Source organism: Medicago sativa, chromosome 4 (assembly GCF_051527215.1).
Source record: "Medicago sativa cultivar Bolivia chromosome 4, Bolivia_mono, whole genome shotgun sequence".
NCBI classification, from domain to species: Eukaryota; Viridiplantae; Streptophyta; class Magnoliopsida; order Fabales; family Fabaceae; genus Medicago; species Medicago sativa.
Window position 1 is genome coordinate 93,908,129 of NC_140752.1, and position 18,481 is coordinate 93,926,609.

General features: G+C 32.9%; 2 protein-coding genes across 3 annotated transcripts; both read right to left on the minus strand.

Moving 5' to 3' along the window:
* Nucleotides 1-1,064: 1,064 nt before the first annotated feature.
* On the minus strand, nucleotides 1,065-6,933 carry LOC146933981 (MACPF domain-containing protein At4g24290-like). Its single transcript, XM_085705797.1, has 7 exons — nucleotides 6,483-6,933; nucleotides 5,460-5,698; nucleotides 4,775-4,976; nucleotides 4,029-4,091; nucleotides 3,486-3,678; nucleotides 2,620-2,789; nucleotides 1,065-2,049 (listed from the first exon to the last, which is right to left on the minus strand). Exons 1-7 carry the CDS (start codon nucleotides 6,729-6,731, stop codon nucleotides 1,363-1,365), a joined length of 1,803 nt encoding a protein of 600 aa, XP_085561923.1. The 5' UTR covers nucleotides 6,732-6,933; the 3' UTR covers nucleotides 1,065-1,362.
* Nucleotides 6,934-13,424: 6,491 nt separating this feature from the next.
* LOC146933982 (uncharacterized) lies at nucleotides 13,425-16,863 on the minus strand. Of its 2 annotated transcripts, XM_085705800.1 has the most exons (3): nucleotides 16,794-16,863; nucleotides 15,152-16,467; nucleotides 13,425-13,827 (listed from the first exon to the last, which is right to left on the minus strand). In XM_085705800.1, the coding sequence occupies exon 2, from the start codon at nucleotides 16,455-16,457 to the stop codon at nucleotides 15,177-15,179; it is 1,281 nt and encodes a 426-aa protein (XP_085561926.1). In that variant the 5' UTR covers nucleotides 16,458-16,467; nucleotides 16,794-16,863; the 3' UTR covers nucleotides 13,425-13,827; nucleotides 15,152-15,176. The 2 variants fall into 2 exon arrangements, with proteins under 2 accessions (XP_085561926.1, XP_085561925.1); XM_085705799.1 differs by lacking the exon at nucleotides 16,794-16,863 and having other exon boundaries at nucleotides 15,152-16,517.
* Nucleotides 16,864-18,481: the final 1,618 nt, after the last annotated feature.

The following is an 18,481-nucleotide window of genomic DNA, read 5'->3' on the forward strand; positions in this document are numbered from 1 at the left end:
TTAGTACCAACTGGGATCATAAAGCAGATTGGGCTAACGGAAAGGGATAAAGTGAGTAGTCCCCTTTAAAAAGTAAAGTGGATATCAATCATTGATTATAAACAAATCATTAGTTACTATTAGATACACATGCATGATAAAAATTTATGAGCTAAATTCTATAAGAACAAAGCTTAAGTGAAGTTTATTGATGTTGTTTTTACTATGTATTATTAAATTTAACATCATGTAATGGTAAAAATTGAAGAACATCACAAAAGAAAACCAAGTAATGTCCAGGTGTAAAACGTTTTTGGTGTTTTGGTCGTTCCTAAAAGGAACCAGAGTGGATGCTAATGCTAATGCACGTAACGCAGGTTTGCGTTCCTTTGATCTTTGAGTCAATTACATCCTACGCAAAAATCAGTTGGTCTTATCACAAGCAAGACACACTGGTCAATCGCATTTTTGCCTTTTTACATGTCCATGTTTGACATTGCATCTTTGGTCAACAAATATAATCATCATGTTCATGCATGCATACCAAAATAGAAAGAAAAACCTGATTGTTCCAAAAAAGAAAAATCAGCTGCAAGATTCCATTTCCCTACTAGTCAATGCCCGCAATTTCTTTTTACCAAAATAGGCAAATACAATCTTTTTTTTAATTATAAGATCCTTTAAAAAAAATTGTGTTCCTGTATACAAATTTGCATTTTTTATCATTTTTCTAAATATATTCCTCATTAATAATATTAATACTAATTTGTCTTGAAATATCGATACACAAAGGATGGTTTAGTAATACTCACACACCAACTTTTCTTATCACCCGTGATTTTTGTTAGGTATACTAAAGGATGAAGGGAGGAGTATCAACTTATATTAGTTGGATGTTGGTTTTTCGAATTTATTCCACTAAAAGGCTTTGATCAAACACAGTCACGATATACAAGCACATATAACCGCAGTAAAGTGGCATTGGTGAATCTACGTAACTCACATGAAGACCCATCAGGTGTCTTTTGAACCCTATCTCTATCACCTAAAGTAACTTCAGAGTATGAAATTAATGCCCTTTCTCATTGTTTGCATGAAAGAAGCCACTAACAAAAAAAATGCATTCATAAACATACAGACACAAAGACCAAGGGGAATCATGATTGATCACACAAGCTTTTCTCAAAACTACACCAATGATTCTCCCAAAAGATATGTTGTGTAGGTATACACAAATAATAATGACAACATCAAATAGTAACCTATAATGAATAGAGCAAATGTACAACAGAAAAGAATCAGACACTATTATTATGTACACATGACGTCCCGTTGAACTACTTGATCCGAAGATATTCATCTTCATTCTTCCACCTTATATTTTCAATAACTTTCTGTCTCTTCATCCGGTAAAATCACGGTTAAAAGAGAATATTTTACTTTAAGTGATATTTTACCCTTCTCGACATAAAGCCTTGCCCCCGACACAACCCAGTAACCAGGCAAATCTTGTGGTCCTCTAGTCATTTCTGTTGTGTCAACAAACTTCAGAAGTTTAGGTGCCTGAGCAGGCACAGGAGGCCCTCCAGGGTATAAAGCAGAGTTCACATTTACGTCCGATGGCTGTGGTGGCGGCAGCTTTTGTGGACCTGAAAACCGAGTGCTGATAAAAGTTGAGATCATTCCAGATTTCTGAGTCAAGCCAGGAGAACCATCCCATTCCGGCGCTCTCACACGGGATGCATTGGCAACTTTACAGAAATGAAGTCTTAAGAAGAGAACCTTCTTCAGACCAGTTTCTCCCACTTCAAAGTGAGCACCAGTCACAACAGCGTTGTCATCGTAGGATTCAACAGGAGCCGTGCAAATATGAGAGAAGCTCTTCCACTGGACCTTTTCATAATATTTACGTTCTGAAGAGGCATCTGATACATTTCGATTAGTCTTGTCCTCCAGTTGGAATGTCTTAGGGAGGGAGGAGAGGTGCTGTAAATGGATCGCCAAACAATTACTTTTCTTTCCTTCCAAATACAATCGAAGGCCTGTTACAGGCTTCATTCCTACATCAACCTACAAGAAGTTTGAGGTCAGTCCATATAATTCTCCACATTTGTAATTTTGCAACGTACACAAGATCTAATAATGCACTATTTTGAATGACTAAATAAATAAAATAAGAATCCCAAGTGTCTTCATCAATACAACAACTACTGCGTATTGACAAACAAAATTTATGTCATAAACAATAAACAACTCCTGACAATTTTATTGGAAAAATTTAACTTGAGATTTTGGTCGTCAACGCTCGGGGTTATTGGGTAAAGATGTATATGTGATGCAAGGGTGAAACGAAGCCCTCGGAAACATAAAATACAGTCACTAAAATTGACTGTTTTAAATGAAAATATAAGCTTTGTTCTGAAATTTGCCTATCTTAGTACAGAAAGATGCGAAAATGATTAATGAGAAAATCACAGGGCTCTTGTGTGACAGAGCATGCTAGGAATAAAACTTATTGATGTGACTGACCGTCTTCACACAACCGTTTAAGCTTTTGAATTAGTTGGTTTATGACAGAGCCAAAGATAAAAACAAGGCAATTGGATAAAAAAAAGTTCCATATAGAGAGAGCAGCATTACCGGTGATGTGTTTACATAGAGCTTAGGACCCATGAAACTGAACTGTAAAGATGAAGAACTCTGCGACTTCTTCCTATCAGGACCAAGGGCAAGCTCACCAAATACAGGGGCCCATTGCCTTGGAAGCTGAAACTCCAAAAATTGATGCAGTTCTTCAATTGCTGGTTTATCTGCAGTTAGAAGGCACAGTGAATAATGTTTTTATTTTACATGACATTTCTTTTTAAACTCTTGTGCAAGGACTGAGAAGTACAATTATAGCATTTATTTAAATGTCATTAAACACTGCTTTCAATAACCTAGAAAACTACAGCCACAACAGTATTTGTTTCTCATAATCATGTTAAACAAATTTTCATAAAATAGATGAGACAATATAAGAAATCTTCCATAAACGAATAATGGCGAACATATTACGAACATAATCAGCATAAACCTCGTTTCCATTTTCCCACCACTGTCAAACTACCCAAAGGAGTGGAGGGGTGAAGCTTAAACTTATTGATGCACTATCATTTTAACTTAAAAATGATAGAATAACAGGAATTGCACGTGTTGTAAATAATGTATGTTTACTATTAGTAGTAGTAATTGTGTGGGACTCTTTAATAACACCGACATAATTTTTCAGTGGAATGTTGGTAACAATGATGTTCCATAGCATAACAGTGGAATTGATGTCGGTTGCATTTTATACAAAGTTACTAAACCAAGAAAACACAAGTTTCTCTAACAAACCAGGAGAACAGTGTATCTAGCAGTTAACTTCAAAAAATTTATACATCTGCGGTATTAGTGATTCCATAGGCTTTGAAACGAAATGTTAAATAAGTAAATGACTAAAGGAGCCGTGCTTAGTTGCTTACATCGTAAATAGAGATTTATGGCATGAGTTAAATATCCACTCCCATTTATTCCACCAAGTAGAGATGTAATTGGTATGAATGACATTGATATTACATCAGGTTGAGACAAAACAGTTTGACACCACTCATTGTGGCTGAGATTTTGTTTCCCATTTCCACCTTTCCTCTTGCACATAAACTTTATATCCTGCACCTAAAATGTTTAACGAGAAGGGGGAAAATAGTAAGAACATTTGTTGCGTTTTCCCTAGTAAGGAAAATAATTTTAGATTAATGAAGTTTTAATAACAATTGATTAAGCAGAAGAGTGTTTATGGCAACAGAAAACCCAGGAACTTTTCAAATACAAAGCAGAACTGATAAAAAAAACAACTATAGTAACATTCAGCTGTCTTCCAGTTCCACAGCAATATAAATTATAAAAATAAAAAATAAAAAAAATAAAAACCTGATAAAAAGAAAATAGGCAATGCAAAAACAAGCATAGGTGACAAGAAGGATCATGTAGTTGGCAAAAGTTCAATTTTGAAAACAAATATTTACCTCTGTTTCACGGTAGGATTGAGCTTGAATGTCCAGGAATCCTAGTCCATTGTCCCTCATAAACTGGGGGGAAAAGAGAGGAAAGTATAAGTTATGCTGGCTGTTAGCATAGGGTAATGTAATTTTTTGTTTAGGAAAAAAAAAAACGTAATAAGTAGAATGAATAGCTTTACCAGAAATAATATATCTCCCATTAAGGTCCTTTGGATTCATTCTAACATTTTTCACATAATTATTCAGATTTCATAGAAAACATTTGACACTTAAATTGTTGCTCCCAATTTTAAAAAATTAAATGAAGAACATGAAACGAAACTCCATAAATTCCTTTCTGTCCTACCATCTACAATGTAAGGGATCAAAAGACAAGATTCCTCTAACATATAACATGATATAGAATGCTAAAGGGAAATATATCCCCAAATAAATCTTGATATCTACATTTCAGAGATCTTTTTATTGAAGACCAGGGATTATCTTGTTATCTTATATTCGACACACCCTAAAATCAACAAATACAAACTTGTTTTGATAGATTCCATAGTTCACCTGCCAGTATTCAGAAAAGTAACAACAAAAACTTTCTTTTCACGAAGTATTGTTGACTAAGGCTGTAGAAAATATTAGATGAACTCAAAGTATGTTTATTTTAATGAAAGAGCGCTCGTTTTATAGGAGAGAGTATACAAACTCAACTCCTTAAATCAAAGAGAATAAAAGAAAAAAGAACCGGGAAAGCTTTAAACCTTTTCTTTTGAATTAAATGCCCCATCATTAGCGTTATTTTGTCCAGCCTGGCCCCTGAATAATTCATCTGCCATGTCCTTCAATTTTTTCTGTACATCAGAAGGTTGGAGAGGAGATGAATATTGCTGCTTTGCATATATTATATCGGTTCCCCCTATTTTCACCCCAACTACAGCATGGGTTCCATATTTCTCAATGAACCTGAAATGATACAATGAAAAGATTATCTACAAGTTAGATGTGTATCGATACTTGTTTCATTTACATGAGAAATGTTGTGGAATCTACTGTGATGCAAACAACGAAAAAATTCAAGGCTCTTCCTGGTTGAGAGCGGGAGTGAGGCCTTTCATAAAGGGTCTGCGAATGGTACCAGAACACTGACTGACATCGGTAGGGTGTATTGACATAAACTTGTTGAACTCTATTCTCACTGTTATTAGTTTTCAGAACACATGTTGAACACATTAGCTTTAGAGTATATTATGCATGAAACCTTTATTTTTGCATGTCCTAAATATTCTTTTGAAAGAAATACCATCTCTTATTAATCACATAAGTTCATAACACATAAGGAAATGAAGCGTGAGCGACTGCAGTCCCTAGTGAGCAGCGATTAAAAATAGCTAAACATAAAGCAAGAGGGGAGGGGAGGAGAACTATTTTGCTGAGTTCGCAAAGTACCTTGCCAGTGCAGCGGGATCCCATGATGAAGGAACAGCTTGTTTGACATGATCACTGAGAACTACGTGTGTTTTATCAAGTGCTATGTTGTAGAGTGTAATGGAGACGCCATCGAAAGCAAGACTCTTGGTATTTGCAGCATCTCTTTGCCAAACTCCTGAAAACTGAAACGCAGAATTGAAATGGCCTGTTGGAATCTTACCAGACAGTGACACCTCCTGGTTGAACTGCTCTGACATCTAAAGGATAAAGCAAAACAAGGCATATATGCCCAGTCAGTCACACAAACAATGACTACTCTTCAATACTATAGCAATAATATCAATAGTACACATGCCAAAGAATTTAATTTCACCGGAATAAGAACAAAAAAAAAGAGTTATTTTAGTTCCTTAAAATGTGGGCGTATATAGGACAATTTGGTCATGAAATTAACAAAATCCTAAAATAACCATGCAATTAAAAATCTTATATAAACCTTTTTCTGGAAACTTGATATCCGGTCCAAGTAACGACAAATCTAAGGACCAATTCCACTGTCCATTTGCGGGAAGCCAACATAGCAAAGCCTTGTATGGACTGGCCCAACACAGGAATTGTTGGCACATGGAGGATTCAAACCCGAGACCTAGAGAGGAGCACACTTCTAGGCCGCAAAAGCCTACACCAGCAGGCCAAACCCTAGGGGTTTTAAAATCTTATATGATATTAGATTATTTAGACCATTTGGGTTGGTCAATTCAGTTATGAAATTGTGTTGAATAACTAATACTATCATAAAATCTTTTTTAATTCCAGAAATCATTTATGAATTTCATTAATGACCAAATTGCCTAAACCTCTTATTTTGGAAACAAATTGGTATTAGCTCTAAAATTAGTTAACTTAAATTAATTTTTTCTACAATCCAACACAGAAAAAAACACAACAATTTAGTCACCTAGTCTAGACCCACATAATAAACTTGAGCTAAAACCAAAAAAAGAAGAAACTTTATTAATGTTAAGAAAGAAAAGCAAGGACCTGCTGAAAAGAAAGAACATCAGAACACAATCGCATACGGTCGCCTTTATCACAATTGATAGATTTGGGAACATTGGGAATTGAAACACGACCAGGAAGCTCAACAGTACGAAGATTGTCGTGGTCAATAGCGATCAATTTGGAATCATATTTGCAGAATTTGAGTCTGAGATCGTTGGTGAGATCGTAACCTAATCCAACGGATTTAATCACATCTTCAACGGACAGCACTTTCTTCTTACTGGACATCTTGTGTGATTCTTCTTCTTCTTCTTCTTCAACAATTGTTCATCAACTAAATAAGAAGTGGTAGTTGTTGTATTAATGAAAGCAAAAACCAAAGGGAAAAGCAAAAGAATAATAAGAAGAAGAAGAAGAAGAGAAGAAAGCGTCCAAGGATGTTTGGTTTGTCAATAGTCAAAGAAATGCTGCAGAGCACCAGTGGTCTATTATTGTATTGTAGTATGTATTTCTTCTTAAAACATGCTGTAATGTTTGTTTTTTGTAATACTGACCGGTCAAACCAGTCACGTTTTCCTACTTTTATTTTTATATTTATTTTTTGATATTTTATTTTGTGATTTTTTTTTTTTTTTATATAAAAGTATTCCTTTGATTAACATAGTTCACATATATGGTTAATTAAGTTTGGTAGATGATTACATTCTTCATATTTGCTCAGTTTGAGAGGTTCTTTCTCCTACTCATTTGATTCACGAAGTTTGTTAGTAGAAAGGTGATCAAGACGCTTTAATGTTGAATTTAGATGGTAGTGCGTTGACTAATCCAAAGATAGTAGATTTCGGTGGTATTATGATGACGCTTTTTAATTTGGTTTATATGGGAGTATATGGTGATCAAATGTTCTTCATGCATACATTCATGTTCTCCTTATTGGTCTCATTTTGCGTTGACAAACTGATTTTTAAAAGATCATATGTTACTATGATTCTCTTCACGTGGTGTAATTGGTGATTACAAATACTCATTGTTTTCATTTTTCTGCTAATATGCTAGTGATTATTAGAGATTACATAAAAGATTTGAATGTTACACTTCATCATAGGTCAGCAAGGAAAATGCTTGTGCAGACATGTTTGTAAAATCGGTATTGATCCTTTAATTACGGTTCATAAGTCGGCCCCTTGTCTTCAACGGCCCTATTAGCATACGTTAAAATTTACAGGTAATTACTCCACCCATCATTGTGAGTATTTACCCCACCCATCATTGATATTTTTTACGGGTGTCCATTGTCCTTGGGTCCAATTGTAGTTCATTCAACGTATTCTTTTAATGGGTGTGAAGGAAAGAAATTAATTAATAACTCATTTTAGTTTACTTGTAAAAGACTTTGTATAATATATATGTAAAGAACAAAGTTCGAACTTCATACACCTATTTATTCATTTTGAATGTGAATTTTTAGTCAGTAAACTTGTTGATAAAAAAAATTAAAAAATTCTCAATTCTTCTAGTTTATTCAATCTTAGTCCTATAGTTTAAATAACCGATCTTTGAATGGAATTTTAAATATATTTTGATATTGAACATGTGAAAATACTATATAGTAGTAGTATATCGTGATGGAAGGAAGTGTCCGTGGGGATGGTAGGTAACGCTACAGTTCTCCTGTCCTATGTGTCTCTAGAGAAAGTCAAATTTCGAGAGGGGAGGGCGGCTGTTAATGGCTCTATGTCACATGCCACAATTACAAATTCAGATTTTTTTTTTCTGCCCCTATCACAAAAAAAAATGATATATCTGCCCCTAGTTGAAAATTATTGCTCTAAATGCCCTTGTTCTTCATTTGAAATGGCGAGCATGACAATTTTTCAACCATCCTCTGCAAGCTTGCAGACTTTCTCAGACTTTCTCTGTACAACTCTGTGTGTTCCTAATTTAAGTTGGCGAGCATGAATTATTTAAGGTTTTTTCTTGTTCTCTCTTTGAAATGACGAGCATGTTTATTTTTTTTTCCCATGCTCCACATCTAAAATGGCGAGCATGCATTATTGTTTTTTTCCATATTTTTTCTTAACGGTGGTATAAAGCTTGAATGGGAGAATCAAAGACTAGTTTATTTATTTTTTTGGGACATTGATATGGACCTCAAAAAAGAGTCTATACCAATTACCAATTAGCAAAATAATATATTTTATAATAAGATAATCAGATTCAATAGTTTATTAAAAATTACTAAAAATGGTAATCGTAAACTTTGAACATTTTTTTAAGCACCATTTTCTTCCATATACTTTTCTTGCAAATTAACTTTTTTATTAACTCAACACTTTTCTTGTCATAATTAAATATTTATGTTATGACATGTTTTATTGATGTACATATTTTGCAGATTCAAGCTTTATACCACCGTTAATTTATGCAATGATGGGTATGCCATGCTCGCCATTAAGAAAAAATATGGAAAAAAAAATAATGCATATGCTCGCCATTTTAGATGTGGAGCATGGGAAAAAAATATAAACATGCTCGCCATTTCAAAGAGAGAACAAGAAAAAACCTTAAATAATTTATGCTCGCCAACTTAAATTACGAACACACAGAGTTGTACAGAGAAAGTCTGAGAAAGCCTGCAAGCTTGCAGAGGAAGGTTGAAAAATTGTCATACTCGCCATTTCAAATGAAGAACAAGGGCATTTAGAGCAATAATTTTCAACTAGGGGCAGATATATCATTTTTTTTTGTGATAGGGGCAGAAAAAAAAAATTCCTTACAAACTCATTCAAATTATTTTTAATAGGGTTGTGCTAAAAAGTGTCTCAGTACATTTCTTAAGGATTAAAAAGAGGAAATAATTTATTCCTTTAAAAAAAAGAAAATAATTTATAAAATTTATCTATAAAAAGCTTCTTTTTCAATTGCTACGGTGCAAGGATACCGGGTTGTGTCTGGTGCAAGGCTTTCTGCACAGAATGGGAAAATATATCTACTTGTTAAGTATTCACTATTGAACTTTGTTATGCAGTGTGAAACTGAAGCTTCATAGCAGTGCTTTAATGCTCAGTTGAACTCATTTTCAACTTTGTTGGATGTCTCATTGTATGCAGAGTATGCCTCTCGGTTGAACTTTGTTGTGATGCTATGCACCAAAAGTTGCACTAGTTTAGTATATGCGAAACATGATTTTGAATAAACAAGATTTATATATAGTATTATTGATTTGGTTAAAGATTATGTTAGAATTGAAGTGATTATGTGTGGATGTTTTTACTCTAAAAGTGAGTTTGATGTAAAATGTACCTAAATAAAATTGTAGGTAGGAGGCCAACCGAAATTTAAAACCATAATTTACAAAAGAGAAATGCTACATCAAGCGAGAGAATTTTCCCGAATCATTCATGATGCTTACAAAGCGGTGTATCATTGGTCAATCAATACCACTACACCCATGTACATTCCATCAATTCTAGACATAAAGTAATAAAGCAGTTTGTGTATGCCTTTTTATTAATTGATTAAGATATTATAAAATAGAAATCCACGTTCTCAAAAAAAAAAAAAAAGGGTCCACATTGCTTCGGGAAAATTTTGTGAAAAGCGTTTCGCTATAAATAGCAACGCTCTTTTTTTTTTTTTTTATCCTTTTGACTCTAGCCACGTTATCATCAATTTCAATTCAGACTTACTACAAAAGTATTGAGGATGTACGATCAAGATTAAACCATGAAAAAAAAGTATATTTTGAATATTTTTTTCTAAAATTAAAACTACCTACTTGAAAATATGAATTGTCCGATCTCAAACGAATATAGATAATTGAAAGCGTGATTGCATGAAAACTTAATACTCCATCTTACAATACTTAGTTAACTACCGGTAACTAAGGCTCCATTTGACACAACTTTTTTATTAGATACATATCAAATATGTCAAGAACACTCACAAATACATATCTAGGATATATGTAAGAAATTAGTCGAAATATACAAGAATGATGGTAACAAGAGAGAAAAGATTAAATAGTATTAGACAAAAGTAAATATTAATTGAACAACTAACTAATAACATTTGATGTTAAAAAAATAAGGTTCTTATTAACAAAAAGGGAGTATTTGTCAAATGATGTAATCACAATATTGAACAAACATGATTTTTCCTAATAAAAAAAAACTAAGAGTATTACTCTTTAATGAGATTCTGCGATGCATAATAGAAACATAAGAAAATCAGGGGGATGAAGCTCCATATTCATAAGGGTCTCCAACACAATATCAGCAGTAGCACGCAACCAAAAAATCTATGAGCATTCCTCTTTAATGAGATTCTACTATTATTGAAGAACGGTGCAATTCATGCAAAACGTCCAAAAACTATATTCAACTATGAACCACTCAATCTCTTGAAATTCCATGCTGCCATTGCTAATATTCTTTCCATTAATGCTTCTCCAAATAGTATTTCGCCCACTACAACAACATCAACAAAAAATAAAACTATGAAAAACAAATAAACAAATTCCTCAAAAAAAAATAGTAACACTAACACCCGTATAGATAAAGAAAGTACTCAAACGGAAAACAAAAAGATTTTTACCACTGAAAAACTATGAAAAACAAATTCATATAGTTTAACCAACTATAGTTTTTATAGAATTTTTCGGTGAATGAAGTGAAAAGTAAGAGTCGGTTAGTTAGTTATCTATAGTTTAACCAACTAACTCACTCTCTTGAAAACGGTTATCCTTCGGTTACAGTTATTTGTGAACCAAGCTTACAAATCAAACTTAAAAGAATAGCTGTCATACAATCCACTGTTTAATAGTAATCATTACAAATGTTAATGTTGTTATACTGACACGTAAGCAGAATTTTAAGAATAGCTGTCATTAAAATTTGAAGTTCTAACAATTTAGCACAAGTGAACATTTGTGAGTCTAGATAATCCTAATTACACATACAAAAGTATAGCATAATGAATTAATATTTTTCCCCACCCATTTTTATATTTAACTACCTAAAATTAAATTAACAAGCTTGATCAAGTGTGTTATGAAAACAGCTACTAAATAGTCTAACTAACTAGAAAACAGTTAGAAGCATTTACAGTTAGAGTTTCTTGTGAATTAAGCTTCTAATTCAAACATGTACACACTGAAGCTCCTTTACTTACCCCTCACGTCCGTCCCGTTTTCTAGATAAGCAAAATGAAATACAACGAGAACTCTAACTAACATACAAAAACAATAAATCTTTTATTTTCTTCAGGTCTTAACAAAAACAATAAATCTAATCGCCACTTAAAGCGAATCAGAAAGACAACAAAAAAATTTTTGAATACCAGTTAGGAAGACTTTCACATATATTGGTGGTTCATTTAAAAAAAAATGCTAACGAGTGCTCCCTTTAAGGAAGCCAAAAGATGAAATTTAAAGTTAAAAATGATATTTTTTTAATGCATTGATTACATAATTTTGAATGCAAATATTACCTTTTTTGGGTCATTATTTAAGCATTTAATGCAAAATAGCATCTATCTCACATTTTGATAGATTTTAAGAAGTGTGTGTATGGTAATGAAGATGAAGAAAAAATTGAAGAAGGCTGGAGAACCCTTCTTGTTACATATGATGTTAAGAAAAACATTTGGCTGCAAAGAGTTTACAATATGAAGGAGAAATGGGAATCTTGCTTGTTACATAAGAAAGCTTTTACATTGAGAATGTGAAGTATCCATTTTAGTGAAAGTGTGAATGTGGATATTAAAAGTTTTATGAGTGTAGATTTCGATATAATCAAATTTTTCAAGAGCTTTGAAAGTTGTTGTAGAAGAAAAGCCATATAACAAGTTGAAGTGTGAATATGAAACACGCCAAAAAAATCCAAGACTCAAGAACTCATATCTTACAACAAATGTATGACATTTATACTCCCATTATCTTTGATCTATTCCAACATGAGTATCAGTTGTTTGAAATCTGTTTTGTGAAGAGCATAAACATACAAACATCATCATTTGATTTTGTTATTTCCATGGCAAGGGATCGAGGAGAGTGGCAAGTGTCGTTTGATTTGGATTAGAATTTTAATCTGTTGCTCTTGTCGTAAGTTTGAGAGTTTTGGTATTCTTCGTTGTCATTGTTTAAAAGTATTTATTCATATGGATGTTAAATCAATGCTCAAGTACTATATCTTGAAGAGGTGGACAAAGATAGAAAAAAACAGAGATTTGCCTATTACTGTTGTTAGTGATGTGGTAGAAGACGTGGATTTCTCCCCAACACAATGCTATGAGGATATGTGTCCCTGCTTTATCAAGATAGTCACTGAAGCATGCACCACCATTCTAATTTCACCAGCAACAACTTCCCATCTTTCCCTCTCCCTTCTTTCTTACATTTTATTTTTTATCGGATCCTAGGTTTGTTGATTGAAAAAAATCGCTTATTATTTTTGGTAACCGCTAGAGTGAAAGGAAAATTCAAAATTGTGCAACCGATGGCTTTTGTTGAAATAACCTTATATATGTTAAGATGATAAACAATTGTACAAATGATACATGTTTCATTCAAATCCTGTACGATGGATGAGAAATAGATTGTGATTCATCCAATCTTAGCATATGGGGAACACTGAATGAGGAATACCGTTTATTTGATAAACAAGCCTTATGAGTTAACATTCGTTGATGTTTTATAACCTCAGCATTCTCTTGAATGAGACTAAATTATCAATTTTATGAGTGAGAACTCAGAAGAAATTGAAACCAATCAGATTTCCCCTTTTTAATATTAATAATGTTGACAAAAATTGCTCATCAAGGTGTTCAATGATTTAACTATGTAATGAAGCTAAAAATTACATTAAGCTCCCTAAGTTAATAAAACAAGGATCTCATGCACAAAGGAAAACTTGCAACAAGAATACCAATAAATGATGAATATGGCAGCAAGCATTAAAAATCAACAATCACACAACCAACTAACTACAAGGAATTTCACTCAAGCTATCATATGCTATGAAAGAAATAGAGTTAATAGATTTGGCCTAATATAGGAATCATGATGAATGTTTTGAAGTCTCAACAAAAAGAAAATGTGAATAAGATGTCTCACCTCTAACATCCAACACGCCGAGATGTTTTTTGAGAATTAGTACTAGTGAATAATAAGATAATAAATAAAATAATATGTAACAAGTTAAGATGTTATGAGAATAAGTGCTAGTGAGTAATGAAATCCAAAATTGAAACTGCAGAATAGAGTTCAAATGTAAAAAGCGGCTCTCCATCTTCATCTCCTGTACCATCTAGTCCTCCCTCATCATTATGTCCATTGGTAGTGTTTGTATTTATATCAGATCACCATTTCGCATCGTCATGATCTCTGCATAGGAAAAATAAAACTCTGGTGAACATGAGAATAGATGTCATAAACACAGAGTACATGTGATTTACATATTCATGATTTTTGTCACGGTATCCTTATCCTATCAGACACGTCCCCCAATACGCCTAGAGTTTTTTTATTATAAAAAAAGGTATATAACCCGATGCTCCATAACTGAACAGCCATACACCAGACTGAATTTTTTTCCGAAACTCTATTTGTCTCAGCCACAGGTCAAAATATACATGGCAGATACATATAAGAAAGTTTTCATACTTCAATTTCAGAAGCTAATAGTTTGTAATATAATTTGGCTTACCATCAATTTTGGGCAAGTCTTGGCCCTATCAACATGTCATTAGATGCTCAAAAAATCAAAATTTCAGCAGCCTAATTAACCAACATCACAAACTAATTTTCTGGCTTCCTGATTAGTAATTTATCATCTTCATTGCAGATCTCAACAGGTAAGAGGTGCGTAAAAATTTCTAAGAAAAAATAAAGTGCAGGTTGTTATAAAGAAAACATGAAAAAGTTCTATAACATTTTCAACAAAATATCACATCATTCTGACTTGTATCGAAGCACTTGAGGAACCCTCCCTAAAAGCTAGCTACCAAAGAGGAAGAACCAAACCACTTAAACACTCCACCAAGCATCCCATTCTATTGAGTGTGAGACTTGGGCACCCCATAACACTCTCGAGTCTCTATCACGTTCTTCATTCCTATTTAATTATTCATATTTCTTGTGTCAAAACAAAAAAAGTCATATTACTGTTTTATCTGGTCTCTAATCTTCCTGAATAAGTTGAAATTAATAATCATACTTCAGACATGAAGTTGATATGAGTCAAAAGTGAACAGAGAAGCAAACTAAATACTAAATAGCCTCCCATCTGGATTACGCTCTTAATCAATGATGAGTGGAAAAACTGAACCCCTTTGGATTTTCTTGTGGAATTCGTGTACCTCTTAATCTGTTTACATTCTTTATCCATACCAAAATGTTCATGTCAGTGTTTCAAATATTATACTTACAATATTAAACACAACCTAAATTATAAATTATTTCTTATACTGATCTGATTTGGGAATCAAGAAGCAAGTGTGCATTTTTTTTCAAACCGTCCAAACGTTTTTTAAAAACACTTGAAGCCATCTACCCTATAAGCAAATGATTTTCTGCAGAAGGCCATGCATGATTATAAAATAGTTAAGTATAGAACAGTTGAAAGAAAGGTGATAATAGTGGACAGTGGTAACCAAGAATACTATATCAAATTTTCCATAATACTTTTTTTAAAGATCAAATAATTTACCTGATGCCAAGTTGCAGATTAAGATTCATATAATAGCTTTGATGGTCTTCAAAAATGCCCATATGCACGATCTTTTCTTTGCTTTCTTAGCACTAAATGCACCCTGTTTTTTGTTGTTATTATTATTATTATTATTATTATTATTATGTGTTACTTCTGAATACAGTCTGATTTTCTCCACAATTAGAACTCCTTGCATATATTCCCTTTTGATAACCAAAGGGCTCAGACCAGATGCCTCAGACTGACCTTTATTTGAAATCTGCAATGAAGTGGAACCATCAGGATTTTGAAGGGCCCATATCTTCAAGCCTTTCTCTGTCACTTTTTTATCAACCCAATCACCCTCGTATATTGTTCCATTTGAGCGTGTGTATTTTCCATTGTCATGGAGAAGTTTACTCCTGAAGTTACCAATATCGACATCCCCGTTGGCATATCTATAAACTCCATATCCATGTATAAGTCCATTTGACCAACAACCATCAAAGGCATCACCAGCAGCCCAACTCATAATCCCTGTTCCATCCATTTTGTCTTTTTTCCAATTTCCGATGTAGACATCCCCATTTGCAAATCTATAAACTCCAAATCCATGTCTAAGTCCATTTGACATACAACCATCAAAAACATCACCATTAGCCCAATCGAAAATCCCTCTCCCATCATCCATTTTCCCTGTTTTCCAATTTCCAGTGGAGACATCCCCATTTGCGGATCTATAAACTCCATATCCATGTGCAAGTCCATTTGACCAACAACCATAGAAGACATCACCAGTATCCCAACTCATAATCCCTGATCCATCCCTTTCATTTTTTTTCCAAATTCCGATATAGACAGCCACATTTGCATATCTATAAACTCCAAATCCATGTATAAGCGCAATTGATCGACAACCATCAAAAACATCACCACAAGTCCAATTTCCAATGTAGACATCCCCATTTGCAAATTTAGAAACTCCATATCCATGTACAAAATCATTTGACCAACAGCCATCAAAAACATCACCATTAGCCAAAGTCTCAATCCCTCTTCCATCTTTTTTATCATTTTTCCAATTTCCAATGTAGCTACCTCCATTCTTATAAGTTTGGGTGCCAATGCCATGACGGCAATTCCCAAAGAATTCACCCTCATACTTGTCTCCTGATGGCTCTATGAACAGTCCTTTCCCTGTCTTATCTCCATAAACCCAATCACCCACATATATTGATCCACTTGACCATGTGTACTTTCCTTTGCCATGAGCAAGTCCATCCTTGATGTTACCAATGTAAACACCCTCATCTGAATACAACATCTCTTTAAACCTACGGTTTACAAGAAACAATGAAATCATAATCATAATAATAATACATGGATGTAGTCAATATAACAGAACCACACATGCATGCATGTTGTGGTTTGTTTGTAGTAAATAAATGGTTTTGAAATAAAATAAAAAACATGATTCTAAGTTCTAACAAACAAGGGAAGAGAGAAATCCGACAACCCCATCACACACAAGAGCATGAATTAAAAAAAATCAAAAATCAAAAATCGAATTCCACTAAACCCAAAATAATACTAAAGTTGCTACTTTCTACCAACACAATACAACATATATAACTAAAAAAAGAGAAACTACAGAGTTTACCAGATTGCTTATGTCGCGTTCGTTCCTTTTCTCCTCCTTCGACTTTTCGATTCTTTTAATCGTGCTTGTTATCCACTGTAACATAATAAAACCATCTATTTATTATATTCATCATAATGATTTAGGGTTAGTTTAAAATCCATGAGTTCGATTGGACTCCCCCCGATTTTAGTGGCCTAAAATCAATTAAAATTAAAATTATAAATAAATTGTAACAATTCTTTTTTTTAATCAACTACTTTATATCAATAGTATATAGTATATATCTTCTACTACTATAATATCTACTACTCTTTTTATGCACTAATTTAAAGTTTTTAAGATTCAAAAAAGTCCTTAAAAAAATTATTGATTAACGACTTAAACGACAAATTTAAAATTCAAAAAAATTAAAGGATTAATCTGATATTTGTGTCAAACTTAAAAATCAAAAAAGGGTATTTTATAAAGTTAGATCAGATATTTTTTGCATTTATTGTTTTTGTTTTATTAGTCTTATTTATTTTTATTTTTTTTACATAAATCTTCCATCGGTTAGATGACTTATACCATAGTATTATTTATCCCTCAAAAAATATACTATATTATTTATAAAATGTTTATTTATTTTAACACATATTAAAACCCGTGTGTCGGGTCAGCTGTCTAGTTAATTAATATGATAGGCTAACCGGCAACATTTCACTTATATTATTTCCCTAACTTAAAATAAGAAGTTATTCCAAAAAAACTCAATAGAAACATTGATTTCTTTTGGTCTATAATTTCGTTTTAAAATTTTATTCAGCGTCTCAAAATTGTGATATATTGTTAAAAGATAATTCATTATGAATTCAAAATTCTCAGAACATTAATGTCTACTCTTAAACACTAGTTTGAGACAAGACACAGATGACTGGAAACCAAACTTGGAGTGTGACGAGGTCAAATGACAGGAATAATACTAAATTTTTTTTACTAGACTTTAAGACAAAGAATACTATGTTTTTTAAATACTTACCAGATAATACTTATTCCGTTTCAAAATGAGTGTCGTTTTAACTAAAAAAATTGTTTCAAAATGAATGTCACTTTTGAAGGTGAGAAAAACACAAGAAGGGGGGTTGAATTGTGTTTTGAAAAATTCTTCGTTTCTCCCAAAACTGAACACACTTGATCAGAAGCTAAGTGAGACAGCTTCTGAAGTGATTATCAGAATCTAAATGCAGCGGAATAAAACAGAGAGAGAAGAAAAACGACACAAAACAATTATATTGGTTCCTTCCACAATCCGGAAGTAGTCCAGTCCCCCTTGCACTTCCAAGGAGATTTTGTAACGTCCGTCTTAACTATTTAATTAATTCAATGAAGTTTAGAATATATTTATAAATATATGCTTATATGATTTATAATTTGAGTAATTTATGTGATTTATGATTTGAGTAAGTTATACGATTTATGAAGAAATTATGTGGAGTATATGATGTTGTGAAGTTGTTATGTTGGTGTGACTTATTTTATTATTAAATAAAATAAGATATTAGAAATAAAATAAAAATATTAGAAGTTGGGCTGTGAGGTGGAAAGAGTAAGTTTATAGGTGAGATGAGTAATAAGAGTAAATAAATAATACAGACATAAGTGGGAAACGTTTTTACGTGAAACGCTTTTGGAAAAAAAGGAAGAGAAGTCAGAAGAGGAGAACCAGA

What these genes read in the sequence shown, in the direction of transcription:
- LOC146933981 (XM_085705797.1), bottom strand. Translation starts at nt 6,731, where the DNA reads ATGTCCAGTAAGAAGAAAGTGCTGTCCGTTGAAGATGTGATTAAATCC. An exon ending in GATCCCGCTGCACTGGCAAG is followed by an intron (nt 4,977 to 5,459) that starts GTACTTTGCGAA and finishes GTATCATTTCAG; the next exon opens with GTTCATTGAGAAATATGGAA. An exon ending in AATCCTACCGTGAAACAGAG is followed by an intron (nt 3,679 to 4,028) that starts GTAAATATTTGT and finishes TAAACATTTTAG; the next exon opens with GTGCAGGATATAAAGTTTAT.
- LOC146933982 (XM_085705799.1), bottom strand. Translation starts at nt 16,502, where the DNA reads ATGATTATGATTTCATTGTTTCTTGTAAACCGTAGGTTTAAAGAGATG.